General features: G+C 43.5%; 1 protein-coding gene across 1 annotated transcript; it reads right to left on the reverse strand.

Moving 5' to 3' along the window:
* Window positions 1-13,148, reverse strand: LOC121551950. Its single transcript, XM_041864633.1, has 10 exons — window positions 13,041-13,148; window positions 9,546-9,698; window positions 9,156-9,263; window positions 7,495-7,906; window positions 7,058-7,176; window positions 6,627-6,774; window positions 6,318-6,370; window positions 6,067-6,164; window positions 2,882-3,029; window positions 1-2,644 (listed from the first exon to the last, which is right to left on the reverse strand). Exons 1-10 carry the CDS (start codon window positions 13,059-13,061, stop codon window positions 1,160-1,162), a joined length of 2,745 nt encoding a protein of 914 aa, XP_041720567.1. The 5' UTR covers window positions 13,062-13,148; the 3' UTR covers window positions 1-1,159.
* Window positions 13,149-20,892: the final 7,744 nt, after the last annotated feature.

Consider the following 20,892-nt stretch of genomic DNA (forward strand, 5'->3'; position numbering starts at 1 on the left):
TCTAATCGTTCAACCAAATATTTAATAAGGACATAAACAGGAAAACATTTTTTGTACGTTTTAGAAAAGTTATATTTTACAGCAGAGAACATTTACTCTCTTTATGGTAAACATACAGTAAGAAAGATCTTTGGTGCTGGTAATCAATAGAATTGCACTGCTACTGTACATCTGGTCTGGGCACACCACAGTTTACCGTATACAAAATAGGGCATTTCAGATATCTGTCAGAGAATTACTGGCATCAATTGACTCGGATTAAGGCAACAACGACTAGATCTAACCTTAACCAGGCCAGTGGTGTCAGTATTATTTTTTCTAAACTAGACACATTCAAATACATTAAATTGGCATCAGAAAGGAAAATATTAATAAATATTGTAAGTGACTGCCTCATAAAAGGAAGGAAAGGGAACCAGTACAGTAGGTGTGCAAATCCTGCCGTCGTTGGAGACAAACAGGAAGTAAATACAGGACTGAAGGACACTACTGGAAAACAAACAAACACATTTTCCTGGTTGTTGCTTTTTGTGTGACTCTGAATGACTACAAATCAGAGCACAAGAGATTTAAGGCACATCTTTTTGTATCCTTGATCTAACAATGAAGTTATCCTTAAGATGCTTTTGGAAGACTGGGCCCAGGAAAGGAGTGGATTGTTATAAAAACCTCTGCACTATTGATTGTTTTGTAATATACTTAATTTAACAGTAAGAAAAAAAGTATAATACTATTTTCTACAGACGTAGAATACAAGTTAAGCTTTAATATAGCTACATAATTCAAGTTAGATTAAGCTTGAAAGTTGTATTATGCATAGTATCATACAATGTATAGAATTAGATAATTGAATAGTGTCATCTCAAGGCAAATGGCAGTGTTTTCAAAGGTGTGTGTATGTGTGTCGTTACAGAGTTCACAGGATTAGTCTTTGATTGTATGTTTGAGAGTAACCTCCCATAAGGTAGAGTGGAGGAGTGATTGTCGGTGTTGGTCATGAGGCTGTTGGGGTTGTGTGCAGGTGTTCAGGCACCTTGGCTGGGCCTGGGTTGGAGGCAGGACAGAACTGGGCAGCCCTTTGATAGAAGCCTTAACATTATATTCCATCTCCTCATCCTCCTGTTGCACCTGTGGCTCCCAGAGCCACTGGTAGAGTGGGCTAAGGAGTCCTCAGTCCCCTCTCTGATATATCATCCTCCGTATTTATGGTTTTACCCTCTTCTTCTACCCTCTCCAGTTTACTCCCCTCCACTTCTGCCTTTTCTCCCTCCTCCTCTTTCTCCGATTTCTGTTGTATACTATCCTCCATTTTAACGGTTTCAACCTCCATCTTCTCTTCTTCCCCATCCTCCTGCATCTTTACATTTTCTCCCTCTTTCTCCACCGTCTCCTGTTCTGTTCTTACAGAGCAGTCTTCCACAGGCTCCACCTCCACAAAGCTGCTCTCCCTCCTGTCCTCTTCCACCTTTACCTGGATTACTGGCTCAGAGTCAATCGTCCTGCCCTGGTTCTCCAGAGAGGTGTCTCCAGAGCCCTCCCCAGACTTGGTGAGGCAGAGCTGGGTATGTGGAGAATAGGTGTCTGGGCTGGTGGTGTGACAAGGAAGCTCCAGGAGGAAAGCCCTGGCCCTGCTGGGTGAGCTCAGGTCCTCAGCCTCCTCGCACGACTCCACTCTATGCCTTTTAGCTAAGGAGGGTGTGGCATCACCATTTTCCTGATCCCCTGCAGCCATCCTGGAGTCAGTATCAGAGGCAGATCTTTTGGTGGTGGAGCGCTTGCTGAGGTTGAGCGGTAGGGCCTGCTCTGGGTGAGGGGTGACAGGTAGACAAGGCTTGCTACTCAGGTCCTGGGCTAAGACCTCCGACAGCCGCTTGGTGAAGGAGTGGAGCTGGGCCAAGCCCAGCCGCGTATGCATTAGCTGACGCACCTGCAGGCTGCAGTCCAGATCCAGGGGGAGGACCCGGAGAGGGGGCAGGGGAGGCCTGCTGCTCCGGCCCTCCCTGGTGCTGATACTGCTGCTGCCCCCCCTCTGTGCTGCCTCGTCCAGCCCACACCCCGAGCACTGGTGGTGGGACTGTTGTTGAGACTGGTCCCCATTGGGATGGGGGGTATCTGAGCTCCCTGCCTTGGCCTGGAGGTGGAGGCTGGAGGGCTGGTGGGAGGCAGGGTCCTGGGGGTTTAGACCAGGGCTGTCCAAGCTAGTGAGGCCCAGTCGGCTCCTAAAGAGATCCAGGGGACAGAGGCCTTTAGTGGGGCTGAACCCTCCTAGGGAGCCCCCTGCGTGGAGCCTGGGGAGAGCAGACAGGAGAATTGCAGGAGACAGAGTGGGTGATGGTGCTAGATTATCCCCGTTCTCCACCTTTACCTCCCTCTCCATTTTGGGCAGGAGGGGCAGGAAGGGTGCAGACATGGGGGACAGGTCTGGGGTTAGTGGCATGTTGGCCAGGTTTAGCCCCTGGAACACTGACAGGGACTGGAAAGAGGGGTCCTGCAGGGGCCGGGCCCCCAGGTCCAGGCTGTGTTTGGCTGGGGGAGACAGGACCACTGGACTGGCCTTGGAGGCTAGAAGTTTGGCCTGGTTCTTTTTGCCTGGAGGTCTGCCCCTGCCCCTCTTCACTACCACCACACCGTCTGGAGAAATAATCTAGTGAGAGAGAGATGTCATACATGAGGAAGGATTCACTTAGACATTCTGAATGATTCTCATGTTAGTCTCTATAATGTAATAGAATACATTCATACATTAATTTACATCAGATTCAGGTCAAGACAAGACAACTAGCGATGACTGCATATTAAATATCAAATGACTGACATGAACTGAGCAAGTCAACAATGATGAACTGTATGTGGAGTGAGAGATGAACAGACAGACACTTACTGGAGGAAGGGTAAGGGTTGCAGTCTTCTTCACCAGTGGTCTCCTCCCCCTCCCCCTCATGCCCCTGCCCCGGGTAGGCCCAGAGGATGCTGGGAGTTTGAGTTCTGCTCCTCTTCCGTTTATGTGCTCCTCATAGGGAAGCATCAGCCTGAGGGAAACGCAGAAAACCGAAAGTTCCAGAATGAAAAACACGTTTTGTAAAGAAACGCCTATATATTTTAGGCCGAAAAGCCTAAAATGCCAGGGATTTCAATCAGGTACAGTACATCACATTGGCTCAGGGGTCTCTAATGGGTCAGCACACCTATGAGTACCTAGCCAAACAATTCTGAAATTAAAAGCAATTTTCACGTTCCACCGCAAACTGTCATGAACAAAGTATCAGACACTGCAAGGTCCCAGCTACTATCTACTCAACACAACTTTGACATTATCCCACCCCTGGTTAGCCACTATTGGCTTAAAAAGCCAAACCTAACACAATATCTGCCAATTAATTTCCAGCAATATTGCCGTCTGTCTGTGTGGTGCGCGCGTTTGTCTATCACTCTGTGTGTAGCCAGTTGATATGATAACCGTCTTATAGGATGACAGAAATACTTTCCCCGAAACCTTCTCAATTAAAATGTTAACTGCAAAGTAGGCTTACCGAGCAGACGTACAGTGCATTCAGAAAGTATTCAGACCCCTTGACTTTGTTACGTTAAAGCCTTATTCTAAAATTGATTAAATACATTTTCTTCCCTCATCATGTACACACAATACCCCATAATGACAAAGCGAAAAGAGGTTTGTAGAAATTTTGCCATATTTACTTTTAAAAAACACAAAAAAAACGTATTCAGACCCTTTGCTATGAGACTGGAAATTGAGCTCAGGTGCATCCTGTTTCCATTGATCATCCTTGAGATGTTTCTACAACTTCATTGGAGTCCGCATGTGGTAAATTCAATTGAGTGGACATGATTTGGAAAGGCACACACCTGTCTATATAACGTCCCACAGTTGACAGTGCATGTCAGAGCAGAAACCCAGCCATGAGGTTGAAGGAATTGTCCATAGAGCTCCGAGACAGGATTGTGTCGAGGCACAGATCTGGGGAAGGGTACCAAAACATTTCTGCAGCATTGAAGGTCCCCAAGAACACAGTGGCCTCCATCATTCTTAAATATAAGATGTTTGGAAACAGCAAGACTCCTCCTTAGAGCTGGCCGCCCGGCCAAACTGAGCAATCGGGGGAGAAGGGCCTTGGTCAGGGAGGTGACCAAGAACCCGATGGTCACTCTGACAGAGCTCCAGAGTTCCTCTGTGGAGATGGGAGAACCTTCCAGAAGGACAACCATCTCTGCAGCACTCCACCAATCAGGCCTTTATGGTAGATTGGCCAGACAGAACCACTCCTCAGTAAAAGGCACATGACAGCCTGCTTGGAGTTTGCCAAAAGGCACCTAAAGGACTCTCAGACCATGAGAAACAAGATTGAACTATTTGGCCTAAATGCCAAGCGTCACGTCTGGAGGAAACCAGGCACCGCTCATCACCTGGCCAATACCATCCCTACGGTGAAGCATGGTGATGGCAGCATCATGCTGTGGTGATGTTTTTCCAGTGGCAGGGACTGGGAGACTAGTCAGGACCGAGGGAAAGATGAACGGAGCAAAGTACAGGAGAGATCCTTGATGAAAACCTGCTCCAGAGCGCTCAGGACCTCATATTGGGGCGAAGGTTCACCTTCCAACAGGACAACGACTCTAAGCACACAGCCAAGACAACGCAGGAGTGGCTTCGGGACAAGTCTGAATGTCCTTGAGTGGCCCAGCTAGAGCCCGGACTTGAACCCGATCGAACATCTCTGGAGAGACCTGAAAATAGCTGTGCAGCGACGCTCCCCATCCAACCTGACAGAGCTTGAGAGGATCTGCAGAGAAGAATGGGAAAAACTCCCCAAATATAGGTGTTCCAAGCTTGTACCCAAGAAGACTTGAGGCTGTAATCACTGCCAAAGGTGCTTCAACAAAGTACTGAGTAAAGGGTCTGAATACTTATGTAAAATGTATTATTTCAGTTTATTTTATTTTACAAATTTCAAAAAATGTGTTTTATTCTTGGTCATTATGGGGTATTGTGTGTAGATTGATGAGATGTTTTTTTAAAATCCGTTTTAGAATAAGGCTGTAACACAACAAAATGTGGAAAATGTCAAGGGGTCTGAATACTTTCCGAATGCACTGTATATTATGAGTAAGTATATAATAATATAATAATAATAATAATAATAATGCCATTTAGCAGACGCTTTTATCCAAAGTGACTTACAGTCATGCGTGCATACATTTTTGTGTATGGGTGGTCCCGGGGATCGAACCCACTACCTTGGCATTACAAGCGCCGTGCTCTACCAGCTGAGCTACAGAGGACCATTTGTATCTATTATTTGCAAACTTTGCCATGAAATCAGCAGCAGCAGTACAGAACCATCACTAGACAGGCAGATTAGACGCCACATTCTTCATTCACTAGATGTGCAATTAAAGGGGAATTACACTCAAGAATTAACATTTGTTTGTTTTCTTCCAGACCTAAAAAAATTGTCTTCTGATGTGATTTAAGCATTGACATGGACTCAGAACATCAATTTTGTTGTTTCTCTATGGACAATTGTAATTTTGACAAACAAAAATCTAAACCAGGAAAAATACAACTGAGAAAACATGATTTGGGAAAACGCAAAACAGAATTTGGGAAAGAAATTACAGATTTTATAGGGCCCCCCTTAGTTGTTTATTAACCATTATTTTACCAGGTAAATTGGGAAACAGTGCACTACTTTCTCTTGTACACTAAGGACCCAGGGATGAGTTGCAGGGGAGGAGATGAAAAATGTGCCTATTTGAAAGCTAGAAAAAAAGAGTAGCTCGCGACGTTTCATTTTTTAAAAGTAGCTCTCATGCTAGAAAAGGTTGGAGACCCCTGCATTAGCCTATCATTCTAGAGAAATAGTATATTTTGACTTTGTTTATTAATCGTATCAGCCCGCTGAATCAGCGTTTCTCACAGCTGAAGCCTGGGTTATATTGTGCACTGTAGTTATAAACATGGATTTATTTTGTCACAAGAAGAATATGTATGCTTTAGGTGGGGCACAACGTAAACTGGTCTGGGCACAAGCAGTGTTCCTGCCTCACCTCTCATAGTGCCTCCTGGTGCAGGTGGCTGCACTGGTGCTGCCCGGACATCCTCCTAGTTCATTATACACTTTCTTCCACAGACGCTGGGACGTCACCTACAGCAGAGAGATTGTAAAGGGTTTAAAAGTAGTTTTTAGACCATCAATTATTTCCATAAACCGTTCTAACTCATTTGCTTAGATTTAGCAATCGTACCACTATTGTACAAGATATGTGGATGATATAGAATGATGGCCTTCACTACTCACCCTCTCATGGCCGCCCAGCCGTTTGACTACAGAGTACATGACGAACAGGTCAACTGTCGACACGGAGACAGATAAGAGTGTTAAAGCATACCATAGGTCCTAGGAGCTGTGGCCTTGACTGTCTGGTTTACAACACTGACAGATATACAGCTTGTTCAAATACATAACCACATGGTGGGAACATTTTATTTTGTTCCGTAGGGATAACTCATCAAATCAAACTGAAAGTACAGCAAAGGACCCTTTGTATTCAAAGCCTTTGGTAGGAGTATTAATGGTGGTTGATGACGTCATCAGTGAGCAACTCACTCTTCTTGAAGCCGAGGTTGGGCACCTTGCTGATGGGTGAGCCGCGGCGCTCCATGTAGCAGTAGAGTTGATCCAGGAACAGCTGCTCATCAGGGTGGGGGAGACAGCCCCCCTCACAGTGCATCTCCACACTGCCCATTACATTCTCCTACAGGATACATAATGTTATAACCATACTACATCTGGTAACGCTGTACAGTCCCATTCCAGTTGGTGTCTATTAGGAAATTATGTGGAATTTTAACTTCTAAGAATAGTAACTACTTGGCATAAATAGTGTTTTGTGATGCATTTCATAACAAAGAAGCCTAAAGGTAATTACTATATTAAGTAATTTCTAAGTGAATATGAGGTGAATAATAAGACATCTGAAAGTAACTGGAAGAAGTTATGTAGCCATATAACAGTTTATAGAACAAAACAAAGTGTACCTTCATTCTTTCTATCCAGGACTCTGATTGGTTGATGGCTGGTGGCTCCACAGCTTTCTGGCCTTCTGGCCTGCCTCTTCTCTTGCGGGGTCGCCCCTTCAAACTAAGAGAGGTGCATCCTGGGAACGAGAGAGATGCATTTAATCCTAATTCAAAATAACAAGATAATCATTCGCCTCTCAAAAAACATTGAACTAAGTACAAAATAACATTGTTTTAGGATCCCATAATTTCAGCACATTCTGTGTTCACTACAAGATAACCACAACATACAGTAAATTAGTCAATATGATAATAGTTTAAGGTTGCATTAATTCATTTAAATGTATTGTCCACACATTTTTGATTCCATTGCCTAATTAGGGTAAATAAATATAATCACTTCGGCCAATGGCCACATCAATAGAGAGATCAAGTTCCCCCAGCCTGCCGCTCACCCAGCTGTGTCCAGACACTGGCGTTGCTGTCCAGGGTGGGGTGGTTGAAGGTGTCCCTGCAGTAGAGGACCCGGGTGTTGTGTTGGCCCACCCTGATCCCCCCCAGGGCCAGCAGATGGGGGTTTTGGAGTCCCAACCCTACCTCGTCCTCGTCCTGGATGCGCCTCTGCAGGGACCGGAAGCGGCAGTACTGGGGGTAGCTGAGTACCTTGACCCCTAGACACTCACTATCAGCCTTCTCTTTGTGTGGTGTTGGGTCTCCATTGGTAATGATAGGGGTAGCTTTGTGATGACCGTTGGTCCTGCTGGACTTCTGGCTGCCTCCTTTCCACCCTTGAGGTTCCGGACATGTCCACCTCACCAGATCATCCACCCGCACCACTATCTTCTTAGAGACAGCCAACACCTCATCCTGAGGGACACACACACACTTAGATCACCATTTAAAAGCCATACTACTTTATTTGTGCATTCCCTCCTCAAAGAAAGTGCCACCAGTAATTATTTTTTTAAGAATCAAGGAAATGCATCCCATGACATTTCCACATGCAAAAACATGCAATATAATTATTTTTAAATCACTGAACAAATTACAGAATGTGGCTTTAATGTAAAACACATTGCTGTGAAGAAATTCCCTTGATCTTTACTAAATTAGTAACCCTACTAACCCTAACCCATTTATTTAGGGGACACAGAGAATGTGGTTGGTTTACGGTTCTTCACCACATAGGACCAGATTAAGTTCCCCCAGTCAGAGTACAATGGCCTGTGGCACATGAGGAGCCATCAGAGCCCTCCTACGCCTCCCAGACCCGTTTGCCACCAGTGACAATGATCCACAGCACTTCTGCCTCAGGCACTGACAACCCTACACACCTATACCACTGATAGAAGCAAGCTGGCCTATCTCACATTCCACCTCCAACTATAGGTGACTACATGAACAACAAAACTGGAACAGGTATTTTTTTACCGTGACTCCCCTCTAAAGATTATATATTTCACTATGATTAGCATAGCACTGTAGTGAAATAGGAGACTTTGGAAAACCTGGGATTCAAGATCACAGCAAAAATAACTTGGAATGGAATAGGTAAAAAATATAAAATAGAAGTATAACTACTCTTTGCCATACTTATGCACTTTTAAAATGTTGGGTATGAAGAACAGACTTTAGTAAAAATGCATTTAATTAAACATGAATTGTGCAAGTTAATTAAAAAAAATTCACTTGAATAAGGAGGGGAGAAGTGACACATCAATCTAATGATTCCTGTTTATAGTTAGTTATTGGGCAACCATTTGTAAATTGAGATTGTGAAACACTTGTGGTTAAACAAGTAGGCTAAAAGTCAGGCCCACACAATCCATTATTACATAAACCCAAGCCAAATTTTGACTATGGAAGAAATGATCTTGCACATTGCAGTATGTCCTTTCATGAGTTATGCTGTGTATGACATACTAGTCTAGCAATTACACATGGCCTGTCATTTTGTGCGATTCTTGGTCGAACAGAGAGTATGACACTCACACTCAGTGTTTACAGTAATGTAGACTTTAAAATGTACATAGTTTTAACATTTTATAGCTTCGTTTTGAACACTCCTACATTATAAAAAACGATCAAGCTCAGTGCCCCCCACACCTCTTCTCACCTCTCCATGCTCTCTGGTTCTGCCCTTGGGAGTATCCTCAGGGAGGAAGTAGAGTCTGGAGCTGGCTAGCAGATGGTGCTGGGCCTGGTCCTCCCACAGTAACATCACCTGAAATAAGAAATACATAGTTATTTAGAAGATGCTTTTATCCAGAGCGACTTACAATAAATACATAATCAGTACAGTGGCACAGGAAGGAATTAATCCCAAAACTCTGGGGCCTGTTCACGAGGGTGCAATGTTACAGAATGTTCCAAATCTGGTAGAAACCCTTAGGGAAAAACAGATTTTGAGTATCCATCTGCAATGTTCTGCACAGTCACCACCCTGAATACACCCCTGGTATGGCAAGTGTCATGCGCAAACTAACACAGCGATAAGAATTCATACCTCAGCGATGCCCACAGGTTCCTCGGGGCCACAGCGGACATAGTAGAACTCCCCCAGTTTCCAGACCTGAGCAGCGGCTCCGGCCCCGGCCCCACAGCTCACTGACTTATAGAAGGCAAAAGAGCCGCGCAGGCAGGAGGGAGCACCTAACCACTGAGTGAGTGAGTGTGAATGTGAGCGACAGAGAGGTCAGAGTCATTCAACCATTCCCGTCTGTTCAATGACAGGGCATGTAATCTGAATCAACCTCGGCCCATAATGTAAATGGAGCCTTGTTCCCTATTTGATTTTCATTTTGATGTCCATTTAAGTTTCCTAAATTGTACAAGGGTATGAATACAACTCTATTAAAGATTAGTTTAACAAACGACAAAACCATGTGTACTCATAATTTATACCGCAATTATACTGGGAGCAATAATGCTGTGACTATGACTTGGAAAGCTCCACATCTCTTATTCAAATTGTTAAGAATTTAGTTCAGAATGTTAAGTACTAAGCTCCTGACAACTGATATATAAATCAACTTCCTTTAAACAGAAAATAATATACCATTTGAATAGTAGGGTGATTCAACACAAAACAAGACCATGATTTTTGGTATTTTCACAAAATGTAAATCAATAGAAGGGTCCTTTGGAGGAAGGATTGTTGACATATTTGACATTTGCATCTTCAAGCATAATTGCGGAATAATTAATTGAAGTTCAAACATTTGGGACATTTTGCCTTTAAGCCTCCTGTAGCTTTACAGCTTGCTCAGTAATATGAGTAGTATTTTGATTTCTAAATATAAACATTAATACTGAAAATATAAAAAGTGGCTATTTAAAAAAAATGATATTGTCAAACAGGCAATGTAACCAATCACAGCCCTCCTACTTGTATCATTGTACATCCTGCAAATCACCAGCAGAGGGCGACCATTTTGAATATAGTTTCACATTCACTGTTGGTAATGGTTACAAATTGGATCCTAACTCTAAATGTATCTGAGATCCAACTGCCCGTAAATATAAATACATATTTTTTTTCCCCTTCTCCATATTCATAAATTGATGTATGAACATTTTTATTGAAATCAAAATACTACTCACATTAAAGAGCAAGCGGTAAAGCTTCATATGAGGCCAATTTGAGTCTTAAAGGAGGCCTGGGTAAGGCCAAAATGTCACAAATATTCCAACTAATTATTTTTCAATTATGCTTGAAGATACAAATGTCAAATATGTCAATAATATATGTCAATAATCCTTCATCCAAAGGACCCTTCTATGGATTACATTTCGTGAAAATCCCAGAAATCATGTTCTTTTGTTATAGTTTCGTGAGGAATCACCCAGTACAACTAATAGTACTACTAACTATTGTGCCCATCACAAATGTCCGTAATCTAGACAAGCGAAGCTTCATTTAAATTGCAAACCTCAACGTATGAATTAAACAAATAGATGTCATCCCTTCCATGTGTACAATTTGAATGTCAAACAACTCGCACACAGAAACACTCCTTCACATGACACAAATTATCCATTTGGGCCATGAGCATAAACTTTCAGATTCCACCCAATGTTCCTGGCAAAGGCCTGCATTCCTCCCCATTTATCAACATTAGTTCATGCGTATGTTGTTCTGCTCAATCTATGGCTCTCTATTAGAGAGTGACCTCGCTGCTAGCGGCCACAAAGGACAGCCATTTTCACTAAATTACAATGGCTTTCAATCATCTGAATTAGGCCAAATACAGAGAGCTCTTCTCTCCACTCTAGCGTTACCATGCACCAATACCCATTCCAAAGTATTAATCTATTTAGTAGGCAACCCTTATTCATAGACAGCATGATGTGACTGTATGCATATTTCCATAGCTGTGAAAGGGTTATAAAAATAAAAGGATACAATTGGATATCCAACATAAAATACTTGTTTTGTGATCAATCAAAACTATGATGAAATGTGTTGTAATAGGCTATTTTAATTCATATAGACCTTTACAAACTCATAAGGCCTAATCAAAAAATATATAATTAATCAATCCATTATCTATGTTCAGTATCTTCTAAAATTAACACCCCTGTAGGCCTATTATAGCTGCCTAAATGCGGAAAATTCTCAAATTCGCACCCCTCCTACCCACCACCTATTGTCGGCAACCCAGTCCCCTACCCCCCTTCCAATGTAGTAGGAACAGGGCTGTGCGTGCACACGTTGATCACTTGGCCAACTAGTGGTGAAAACGAGGCAAGGCTGATTCTACAGTAAATCCTAAAGCCACATAAAACTGTTTTTTCAATTTTGAGAGAGGATTTTGAAATAAAAAAACCTAACCTACAGATAGAATACGTCAATGCTCGTGATGGCTTTTGATATAGCCTGCACTGCTGTTCCAGAAAGAGAGCAACGAATTGAAAATGTGTTCTTTCTGCAAAATAACATTATGTGACCTTGGATATCCTATTATACAAAACATTGTTTACGCAACATTACAAAGAGTAGAAAAGTAGGCCTACATCAAGACATTTGATCATTGGAACAGGAGGAACATATAATATCCACCATAACTTTGAGAAACCTATGCTTACTGTATAGGCTACAATTTAAATATCATTATGAATGCAGTATAGCCTATATATGTTTAACATTTCTGATATTAAATATAAAACCAATATAGGCCTACTGTTATTGAAGTCCTAATATTCGACATAAGTTTTTGGTGGGCCTGGTATGTACAATCAAGATAATCCTCGCAATTTCAAGTACAAAGTACAGCGATTTCCTCACAATATTAACATTCCATTTTGAGCTATACCAAATAAACACGATAGATAATGTCAGGGATTTTTTATATCCATATGTTGGCCATTTGTTCGATAAATAAATTGCTCCACCTAGTTCCTTAGATTATATTTTAATCTTTAATATCACGTCACTGTAAATGTAAGATATTCATTTTCTATTTACTCAAAACTTGATTTTAAGTTACAATACCATCGATTTAGTTGAAAAACAAGCATAAAAGTTTCTTAATATTGCGGAATCGTCAGATAAAATTGCCTTTAATGTGGAAATGTGGGGGTGGGGGTAGAGAGGGAGAACGTAGGTAGTCGACACGACACACAAAGAAATGAATCATTAACAGGAAGAAAATATAGACATATTGAAGTTGAATTAAATTGCAAATCCTGACCAATAAAACCCTATAATCATGTCAGCGGAATTTTGGCCTTTCAAAATATCATAGCGAGCTATTTTCTCCCTTGGAAAGTTGTGACTCATCCAGCAAAGTTGTAATTGCGAGTCTTTTTAGCTTGATAGGATAACAATCAACTCGACATTCTAAACAAAATTACAGATTTGAAAACGGGCAAACTGATATCAAAATGAGACCGACACACAGTCGGTTTATTTTCGATATCAACAGGTAAAAGTGGCATGCGTGCGCATAGGAAAATCACGATTTATTTCAAAATAATATAAAGTGAGTGTCGGCTTTACCTGTATTGCATTCTGCTCCATTGCAGCAACACATTCCCTTATTCCCTCTCAGAGCCCCCTATCAAGTTACACAGCCAGGAACTCACCGGCACACAAACAAATGCACAAGAAGAAAAGGTTTCTCTTTTTTTGTGAAAATAGGACAGGATCTAGGTGTGGCCAAAGCTGTTTGCAAGAGTAGGCTATAACATATTGTTAATATGAAAGTGGATATTTTTAATGTCAGGACATTTTTACCATCCTGAAATCATTGTTGTTCGAGTTTAGAAATGTCCTTCTTTTATTTTTCACGATGGTATTGCATCAATTAAGTTTAGTTACATTGTAATATCAAAATTGTTGAGCTGATACTTTGGTAGGCTATAACCACGGAGCATGCGTGGAGACAAATGGTTGGTGATCATTTAATCGTGAGTCGTATTTTACATGGTACATTGACATTATAGTGAGGGAAATTTTGAAGAGCAAAGACAAACACGTGATAGTTGTTACATTCGGCAGTGCAACGTTGTAACTACTAGCCTAATGGGGGGACGGACGGACGGGGGGACGACGACGACTTACATTGCACCATTGTATCAGTATCATGCTAGCCATCTTTGATTTGCAACACTTAAATTGGTTGGCCAACCTAGCTTTCTGAACACGTGTTCTGTCAATTGGAGTGCCTGAATATTCTATAGTTTATTATTTTGCTGAAAACTTTGATTGAATAACCTAATGTTCCTCTAGTTTCTCCGACAGGGGGAGTGAGCACGTGTCTCTTTCCATTCTGTGGAACGTATATTTGGCTTGACCATGAAATTCATAAATGTGTACTCCAAGATACTAATTGTATGAACAATTTGCCATTTCAATATGGCTGCAGTGTTATAGTATCTGGTCTCTAAATATAATAAATACAGTGAGATATTCCCAATTCAAAGTTTTCACTCTAGTATAAAATTATATGTACTAATACATTTTTAAAAACATTATTTTAATTTCACATACAACAGGTTAGGACATAATATACTTTTCTCCCTGAAAGTTAACCATGTAATACAGACAAGATTGCTTTGCAGTTGTCAATATAACTGTCTTTAAATAAGATACTGTAAAAAAGAGAGAAGTTGAATTTTATAAGAATAATATATGCCATTTAGCAGACGCGTTTATCCAAAGCGACTTACAGTCATGCATGCATACAGTAGGTTGAATGAATTCATGATTTCATTATTTGAGTTACCATTCAGTAGGTTACAAGAAAGTGAGTGAGGTGTTTAGCATGTAGGCTCTTATTCAGAGTGACTTACAGTTAGTGCATTCAACTAAAGATAGCTAGGTGGGACAACCACATATCACAGTCATAGTAAGTACATTTTTCCTCAATAAAGTAGCTATCAGCAAAGTCAGAGCTAGTAAGGGGGAAACAAGTCAAGTGCAAGTGTTAGGTCACAAAGTAACAACTAAATCATTCAAATTAGAAACCACTTAGAAAGCTGTTATTCAATGTGCTGATGTTTGGTTAGTGTATCTACATGCCTAGGAAGTTTTGCTTAAATCCATTAATTATTTTTTGTTTTATTGACCCCCAAAAAAATGTCTGGCCGAATTCGAAATATTATCTTTATTGATTATTGACCTGTGGAACACTCCCCATGTATCTCATCATATACAGTGAGGGAAAAAAGTATTTGATCCCCTGCTTATTTTGTATGTTTGCCCACTGACAAAGAAATGATCAGTCTATAATTTTAATGGTAGGTTTATTTGAACAGTGAGAGACAGAATAACAACAACAAAATCCAGAAAAACGCATGTAAAAAATGTTATAAATTGATTTCCATTTTAATGAGGGAAATAAGTATTTGACCCCCTCTCAATCAGAAAGATTTCTGGCTCCCAGGTGTCTTTTATACTTTTATACAGGTAACGAGCTGAGATTAGGAGCACACTCTTAAAGGGAGTGCTCCTAATCTCAGTTTGTTACCTGTATAAAAGACACCTGTCCACAGAAGCAATCAATCAATCAGATTCCAAACTCCACCATGGCCAAGACCAAAGAGCTCTCCAAGGATGTCAGGGACAAGACTGTAGACCTACACAAGGCTGGAATGGGCTACAAGACCATCGCCAAGCAGCTTGGTGAGAAGGTGACAACAGTTGGTGCGATTATTCGCGATTATTCGCAAATGGAAGAAACACAAAAGAACTGTCAATCTCCCTCGGCCTGGGTCTCCATGCAAGATCTCACCTCGTGGAGTTGCAATAATCATGAGAACGGTGAGGAATCAGCCCAGAACTACACGGGAGGATCTTGTCAATGATCTCAAGGCAGCTGGGACCATAGTCACCAAGAAAACAATTGGTAACACACTACGCCGTGAAGGACTGAAATCCTGCAGCGCCCGCAAGGTCCCCCTGCTCAAGAAAGCACATATACAGGCCCGTCTGAAGTTTGCCAATGAACATCTGAATGATTCAGAGGAGAACTGGGTGAAAGTGTTGTGGTCAGATGAGACCAAAATGGAGCTCTTTGGCATCAACTCAACTCGCCGTGTTTGGAGGAGGAGGAATGCTGCCTATGACCCTAAGAACACCATCCCCACCGTCAAACATGGTGTCACAAGCCGGGCTAGAACTCCGGTCTCAAATGTGTAGAGCTGGGGGTACTACCCCTTGCCACAGAGGAGATGTTGTAGGACCCAAATGAAACACCCCAGGCAATACTCCAGGTAAGTAGATTTAATGTTCAAAACAGGAGGCAAAACAAAACAACTCCCAGAGGGGAGAAAAACAAACTAAAGATAACTTCGAATAACTTACTAGGACTGATACGGTGGGACAAAGCAGGAGACACATAGACAGGACGCAATAACCAAGTGAGAAACAAGGGGAAAACACACAGCTAAAATACTCAAGGGGAAACAAGGCACAGGTGACATAGATAAGCTAATTAGGACACATGAGGAAAAACTAAGGCAAAGGGGGAACACAGCTGACCTCTAGAGGCCAGGAGACGAACAGGGGAAGCAGGAAGCTGACAGGACCCCTCCTCTAGGAACGACTCCTGACGTTCCTTCCAGAACACCCTGGCCCCAGGGTGCGAAAATCTCGGATCAACCCTGGGTCCAGGATGTCCCTGGCCGGAACCCAGGAGCGCTCCTCTGGCCCGTAGCCCTCCCAGTCCACCAGATACTGCAGAGAGTTCTGGACCCTCCGGGAGTCCAGTATCCGGCGGACTGTGTAGGCTGGCTGGCCGTCTATGATCCTGGGAGGTGGCGGGGGTCTGTGGGGGGGGCAAAGGAGAAGACAAGACAGGTTTAAGGAGTGAAACATGGAAAGTGGGGTTAACTCTAAGGGAGCGAGGCAGAACTAAACGATACGACACAGGGTTAACCTTTCTAGAAATGCGGAAAGGGCCGATGTATCTCTGGGAAAGCTTCTTGGATTCGACCCGGAGGGGCAAGTTCTTAGTGGCCAACCAAACCCTCTGACCAGCTCGGAAACTAGGGGCCGTCCGGCGGTGGCGATTAGCCTGACTTTGGTATCTCTGGGAGGTCCGAAGGAGGGTACACCTGGCCTTCTTCCAGGTCCGCCTACAGCGTTGGACAAAGCGCTGGGCCGAGGGAACACCAACTTGCGCCTCTTCCTCTGGAAACAAAGGAGGGTTGTAACCGAACTGGCATTCGAAGGGGACAATCCGGTGGCTGAGGACTGGAGGGTGTTGTGGGCATATTCAGCCCAAATAATATAGGTGGCCCAAGACGTGGGATTACTGGCCGCCATACACCGCAGGGTGGTCTCCAGATCCTGATTAATCCGTTCCGTTTGGCCATTAGACTCTGGATGGAATCCTGACGATAGGCTGGCTGTGGCCCCAATAAGCCTGCAGAAGGCCTTGCTGAACACTGCTTTGAACCGATGGTAAACACTGGGGACTCGGGAGACGTCAACAGACTCTTGAAACTGGGTACTAGGGGCTGAGGAACTCTGAAGCATGCAGGTGAGTTGGCAAGTGGGACCCCAGCTAAGAATGGTGCCAGTAGGCCAGTCGATCTGGGGATTATGTCTGCATAGCCAAGGGTGACCCAGGATAATAGGATACTCGGGAGAGTCAATGAGATAGAAGGTCTCCTCCTGCTGGTGTTGAGAGATGGTAAGTCGCAGGGACTGAGTCGCCTCAGTAACTTTTCCTGGTTCCAGAGGTCTGCCATCTAAGGCTGTAACTGCCTGGGGTTGAGGAAGTAGTTGGGTAGGGATCTTAAGTTCCTTAGCCAAGGTTACATCCATAAAATCACCTGCGGCACCGGAATCGATCATAGCCTGGACCCGATGCTGGTGGCCCTCCCAGGACAGAGTGGCTGGAATAGCTAGGACCGCGTTAGTAGGAGGAGCTCTAATTTTCCCCATCACAACCCTCCTGTAGCTGGGCGGGGACAGGCGTTTCCCAGCTCGGGGCAAGTGGAGCGGAAGTGGCCGGCAACCCCGCAGTAGAGGCACCGACGCTCCCTCATGCGACGTTCCCTTTCGTTGGAAGAAAGCCTGGAACGGCCTAACTGCATGCTCTCCGGGGAATCCTGGGGCAGTTCAGGAGCCGGGGCAGCTCTGAATGACGGAGTCCAAACAGGAGAAACAGAGCTGCTCAGAGGAACTTGGGACTGAGACACCTGACGGCGAGCCGTTCTCCGCTCTCTTAGACGATTGTCCAGGCGGATGGCCAAGGCTATGAGGGACTCGAGATCTTCAGCTGGTTCACGGGTGGCTAACTCATCTTGAAGGGGCTCAGATAACCCTCCCTGAAAGCAGACCCTCAGCGCTTCATCATTCCATCCGCTCCTTGCTGCTATGGTTCGGAACTCAATGGCAAAATCTGCCGTGCTTCGGGGCCCTGACGGAGAGACAGTAGGCGCTTGGAAGCCTCCCGCCCACTGACAGGATGATCGAACACCCGCTTGAACTCTTCTACAAATGCAGCGTGGGAGTCACAACAGGCCTCCTGGGACTGCCACACCGCAGAGGCCCAGGCGAGCGCCTTGTCTGAAAGAAGGGTAATGAGGTAGGCAATCTTGGAACGGTCTGTGGGAAAACTTGAGGGTTGGAGCTCGAAGGTGAGGGAGCATTGGGTGAGGAAACCCTGACAAGAGCTTGGATCCCCAGAAAAGGGCTTGGGAGGTGGTAGTCGGGGCTCCGCCAACCGAGAAGGCCTGTCGTCACTGGGAGGTGACCGGGGGAAGGGGGAGAACCAAGGAGGCGTTCAAAGAGCTGGTGAAGGGAACTCATCATTTCGGCCAGGAGTTGAGAATGTCTAGCCATCAGCTCCTCTTGTCGGCTGAGAACGGCTTCATGGCGCTGGAAAGAAGCCTCATGTCGAATGATCACCGCCAACAGGTCCTGGGAACTGAGTGTTTCTGGGTCCATGATTGACTTGGTTATTCTGTCACAAGCCGGGCTAGAACTCCGGTCTCAAATGTGTAGAGCTGGGGGTACTACCCCTTGCCACAGAGGAGATGTTGTAGGACCCAAATGAAACACCCCAGGCAATACTCCAGGTAAGTAGATTTAATGTTCAAAACAGGAGGCAAAACAAAACAACTCCCCGAGGGGAGAAAAACAAACTAAAGATAACTTCGAATAACTTACTAGGACTGATACGGTGGGACAAAGCAGGAGACACATAGACAGGACGCAATAACCAAGTGAGAAACAAGGGGAAAACACACAGCTAAAATACTCAAGGGGAAACAAGGCACAGGTGACATAGATAAGCTAATTAGGACACATGAGGAAAAACTAAGGCAAAGGGGAACACAGCTGACCTCTAGAGGCCAGGAGACGAACAGGGGAAGCAGGAAGCTGACACATGGAGGTGGAAACATTATGCTTTGGGGGTGTTTTTCTGCTAAGGGGACAGGACAACTTCACAGCATCAAAGGGACGATGGCCGGGGCCATGTACCGTCAAATCTTGGGTGAGAACCTCCTTCCCTCAGCCAGGGCATTGAAAATGGGTCGTGGATGGGTATTCCAGCATGACAATGACCCAAAACACACGGCCAAGGCAACAAAGGAGTGGCTCAAGAAGAGGCACATCCAGACCTTAATCCCATAGAAAATCTGTGGAGGGAGCTGAAGGTTCGAGTTGCCATACGTCAGCCTCGAAACCTTAATGACTTGGAGAAGATCTGCAAAGAGGAGTGGGACAAAATCCCTCCTGAAATGTGTGCAAACCTGGTGGCCAACTACAAGAAACGTCTGACCTCTGTGATTGCCAACAAGGGTTTTGCCACCAAGTACTAAGTCATGTTATGCAGAGGTCAAATACTTATTTCCCTCAATAAAATGCAAATCCATTTATAAAAATGTTGACATGCGTTTTTCTGAAATTTTTTGTTGTTATTCTGTCTCTCACTGTTCAAATAAACCTACCATTAAAATTATAGACTGATCATTTCTTTGTCAGTGGGCAAACGTACAAAATCAGCAGGGGATCAAATACTTTTTTTCCTCACTGTATCATGTTTTATCAGTAAGAAGAGGTCTTTTGATTGGTATAGTTGATGACAATGATTATAGTTGTATTTTCTCACAATACTCTTCTTAATGAAAAAGAAAAGTCAAATTAATACGTTTGAATGCTAAAAGTATCTTATATAAAATAGGCTATATTAATTTTGGCTACTCAGCTTTTGATAAATAGCCTATGACGTGCCTAAAAGATCAAATTATCATATATTTTGTAAATTTAGTGTATTTTCATCCAAATATCAGTTTCAAATCAGAATGTTTTTCAATTACCCCTCATTTTTTAGCATTGAAGACAGTGTTCAATTTAACCCCACAGCCTGCTACAATTAACCCCGTCTTCAGCCACTTTCGGTTGAATTGTAAATGACTGGTATGTCCTAGAAATGTAGTTACAGTATGTAATGGTAGCGGAGATATGTACAGTGTATTTGGAAAGTATTCAGACCCCTTGACTTTTTCCACATTGTTACTTTACAGCCTTATTCTAAAATGGATTAAATAAACAATTTTCCTCAACCTACACACTATACCCCATAATGACAAAGCAAAAACAGGTTTGTAGACATTTTTGCAAATCACCCGCTTGGAGATTGCCAAAAGGCACCTAAAGGACTCTCAGACCATGAGAAACAAGATTCTCTGGTCTGATGAAACCAAGATTGAACTATTTTGCCTGAATGCCAAGCGTCACGTCTGGAGGAAACCAGGCACCGCTCATCACCTGGCCAATACCATCCCTACGGTGAAGCATGGTGGTGGCAGCATCATGCTGTGGCAGGGACTGGGAGACTAGTCAGGATCGAGGGAAACATGAACGGAGCAAAGTACAGAGAGATCCTTGATGAAAACCTTCTCCAGAGCACTCAAGACCTCAGACTGGGGCGAAGTTTCACCTTCCAACAGGACAACAACCCTAAGCACACAGCCAAGACAACGCAAGTCTCTGAATGTCCTTGAGTGGCCCTGCCAGAGCCCAGACTTGAACCCGATCGAACATCTCTGGAGAGACCTGAAAATAGCTGTGCAGCGACGCTTTCCATCCAACCTGACAGAGCTTGAGAGGATCTGCAGAGAAGAATGGGAGAAACTCCCCAAATACAGGTGTGCCAAGCTTGTAGTGTCATAACCAAGAAGACAGAGGCTGTAATCGCTGCCAAGGGTGCTTCAACAAAGTACTGAGTAAAGGGTCTGAATACTGATGTAAATGTGATATCTCAGTTTTTTTGTTTTAATAAATTTGCAAACATTTCTAAAAACCAGTTTTTGCTTTGTCATTATGGGGTATTGTGTGTATATTGATGAAAAACAACAACAATTGAATCCATTTTAGAAGGAGGCTGCAA

This window comes from Coregonus clupeaformis, chromosome 35 (assembly GCF_020615455.1).
Source record: "Coregonus clupeaformis isolate EN_2021a chromosome 35, ASM2061545v1, whole genome shotgun sequence".
In the NCBI taxonomy this organism is placed as follows: domain Eukaryota; kingdom Metazoa; phylum Chordata; class Actinopteri; order Salmoniformes; family Salmonidae; genus Coregonus; species Coregonus clupeaformis.

Excerpts from the sequence above, each read along its gene's own strand:
- LOC121551950 (XM_041864633.1), bottom strand. The coding sequence starts at position 13,061 with ATGGAGCAGAATGCAATACAG. Across the intron at positions 9,264-9,545 it reads AACCTGTGGGCATCGCTGAG|GTGATGTTACTGTGGGAGGA; the intron begins GTATGAATTCTT and ends TTCTTATTTCAG. Across the intron at positions 2,645-2,881 it reads CAACCCTTACCCTTCCTCCA|ATTATTTCTCCAGACGGTGT; the intron begins GTAAGTGTCTGT and ends CTCTCTCACTAG.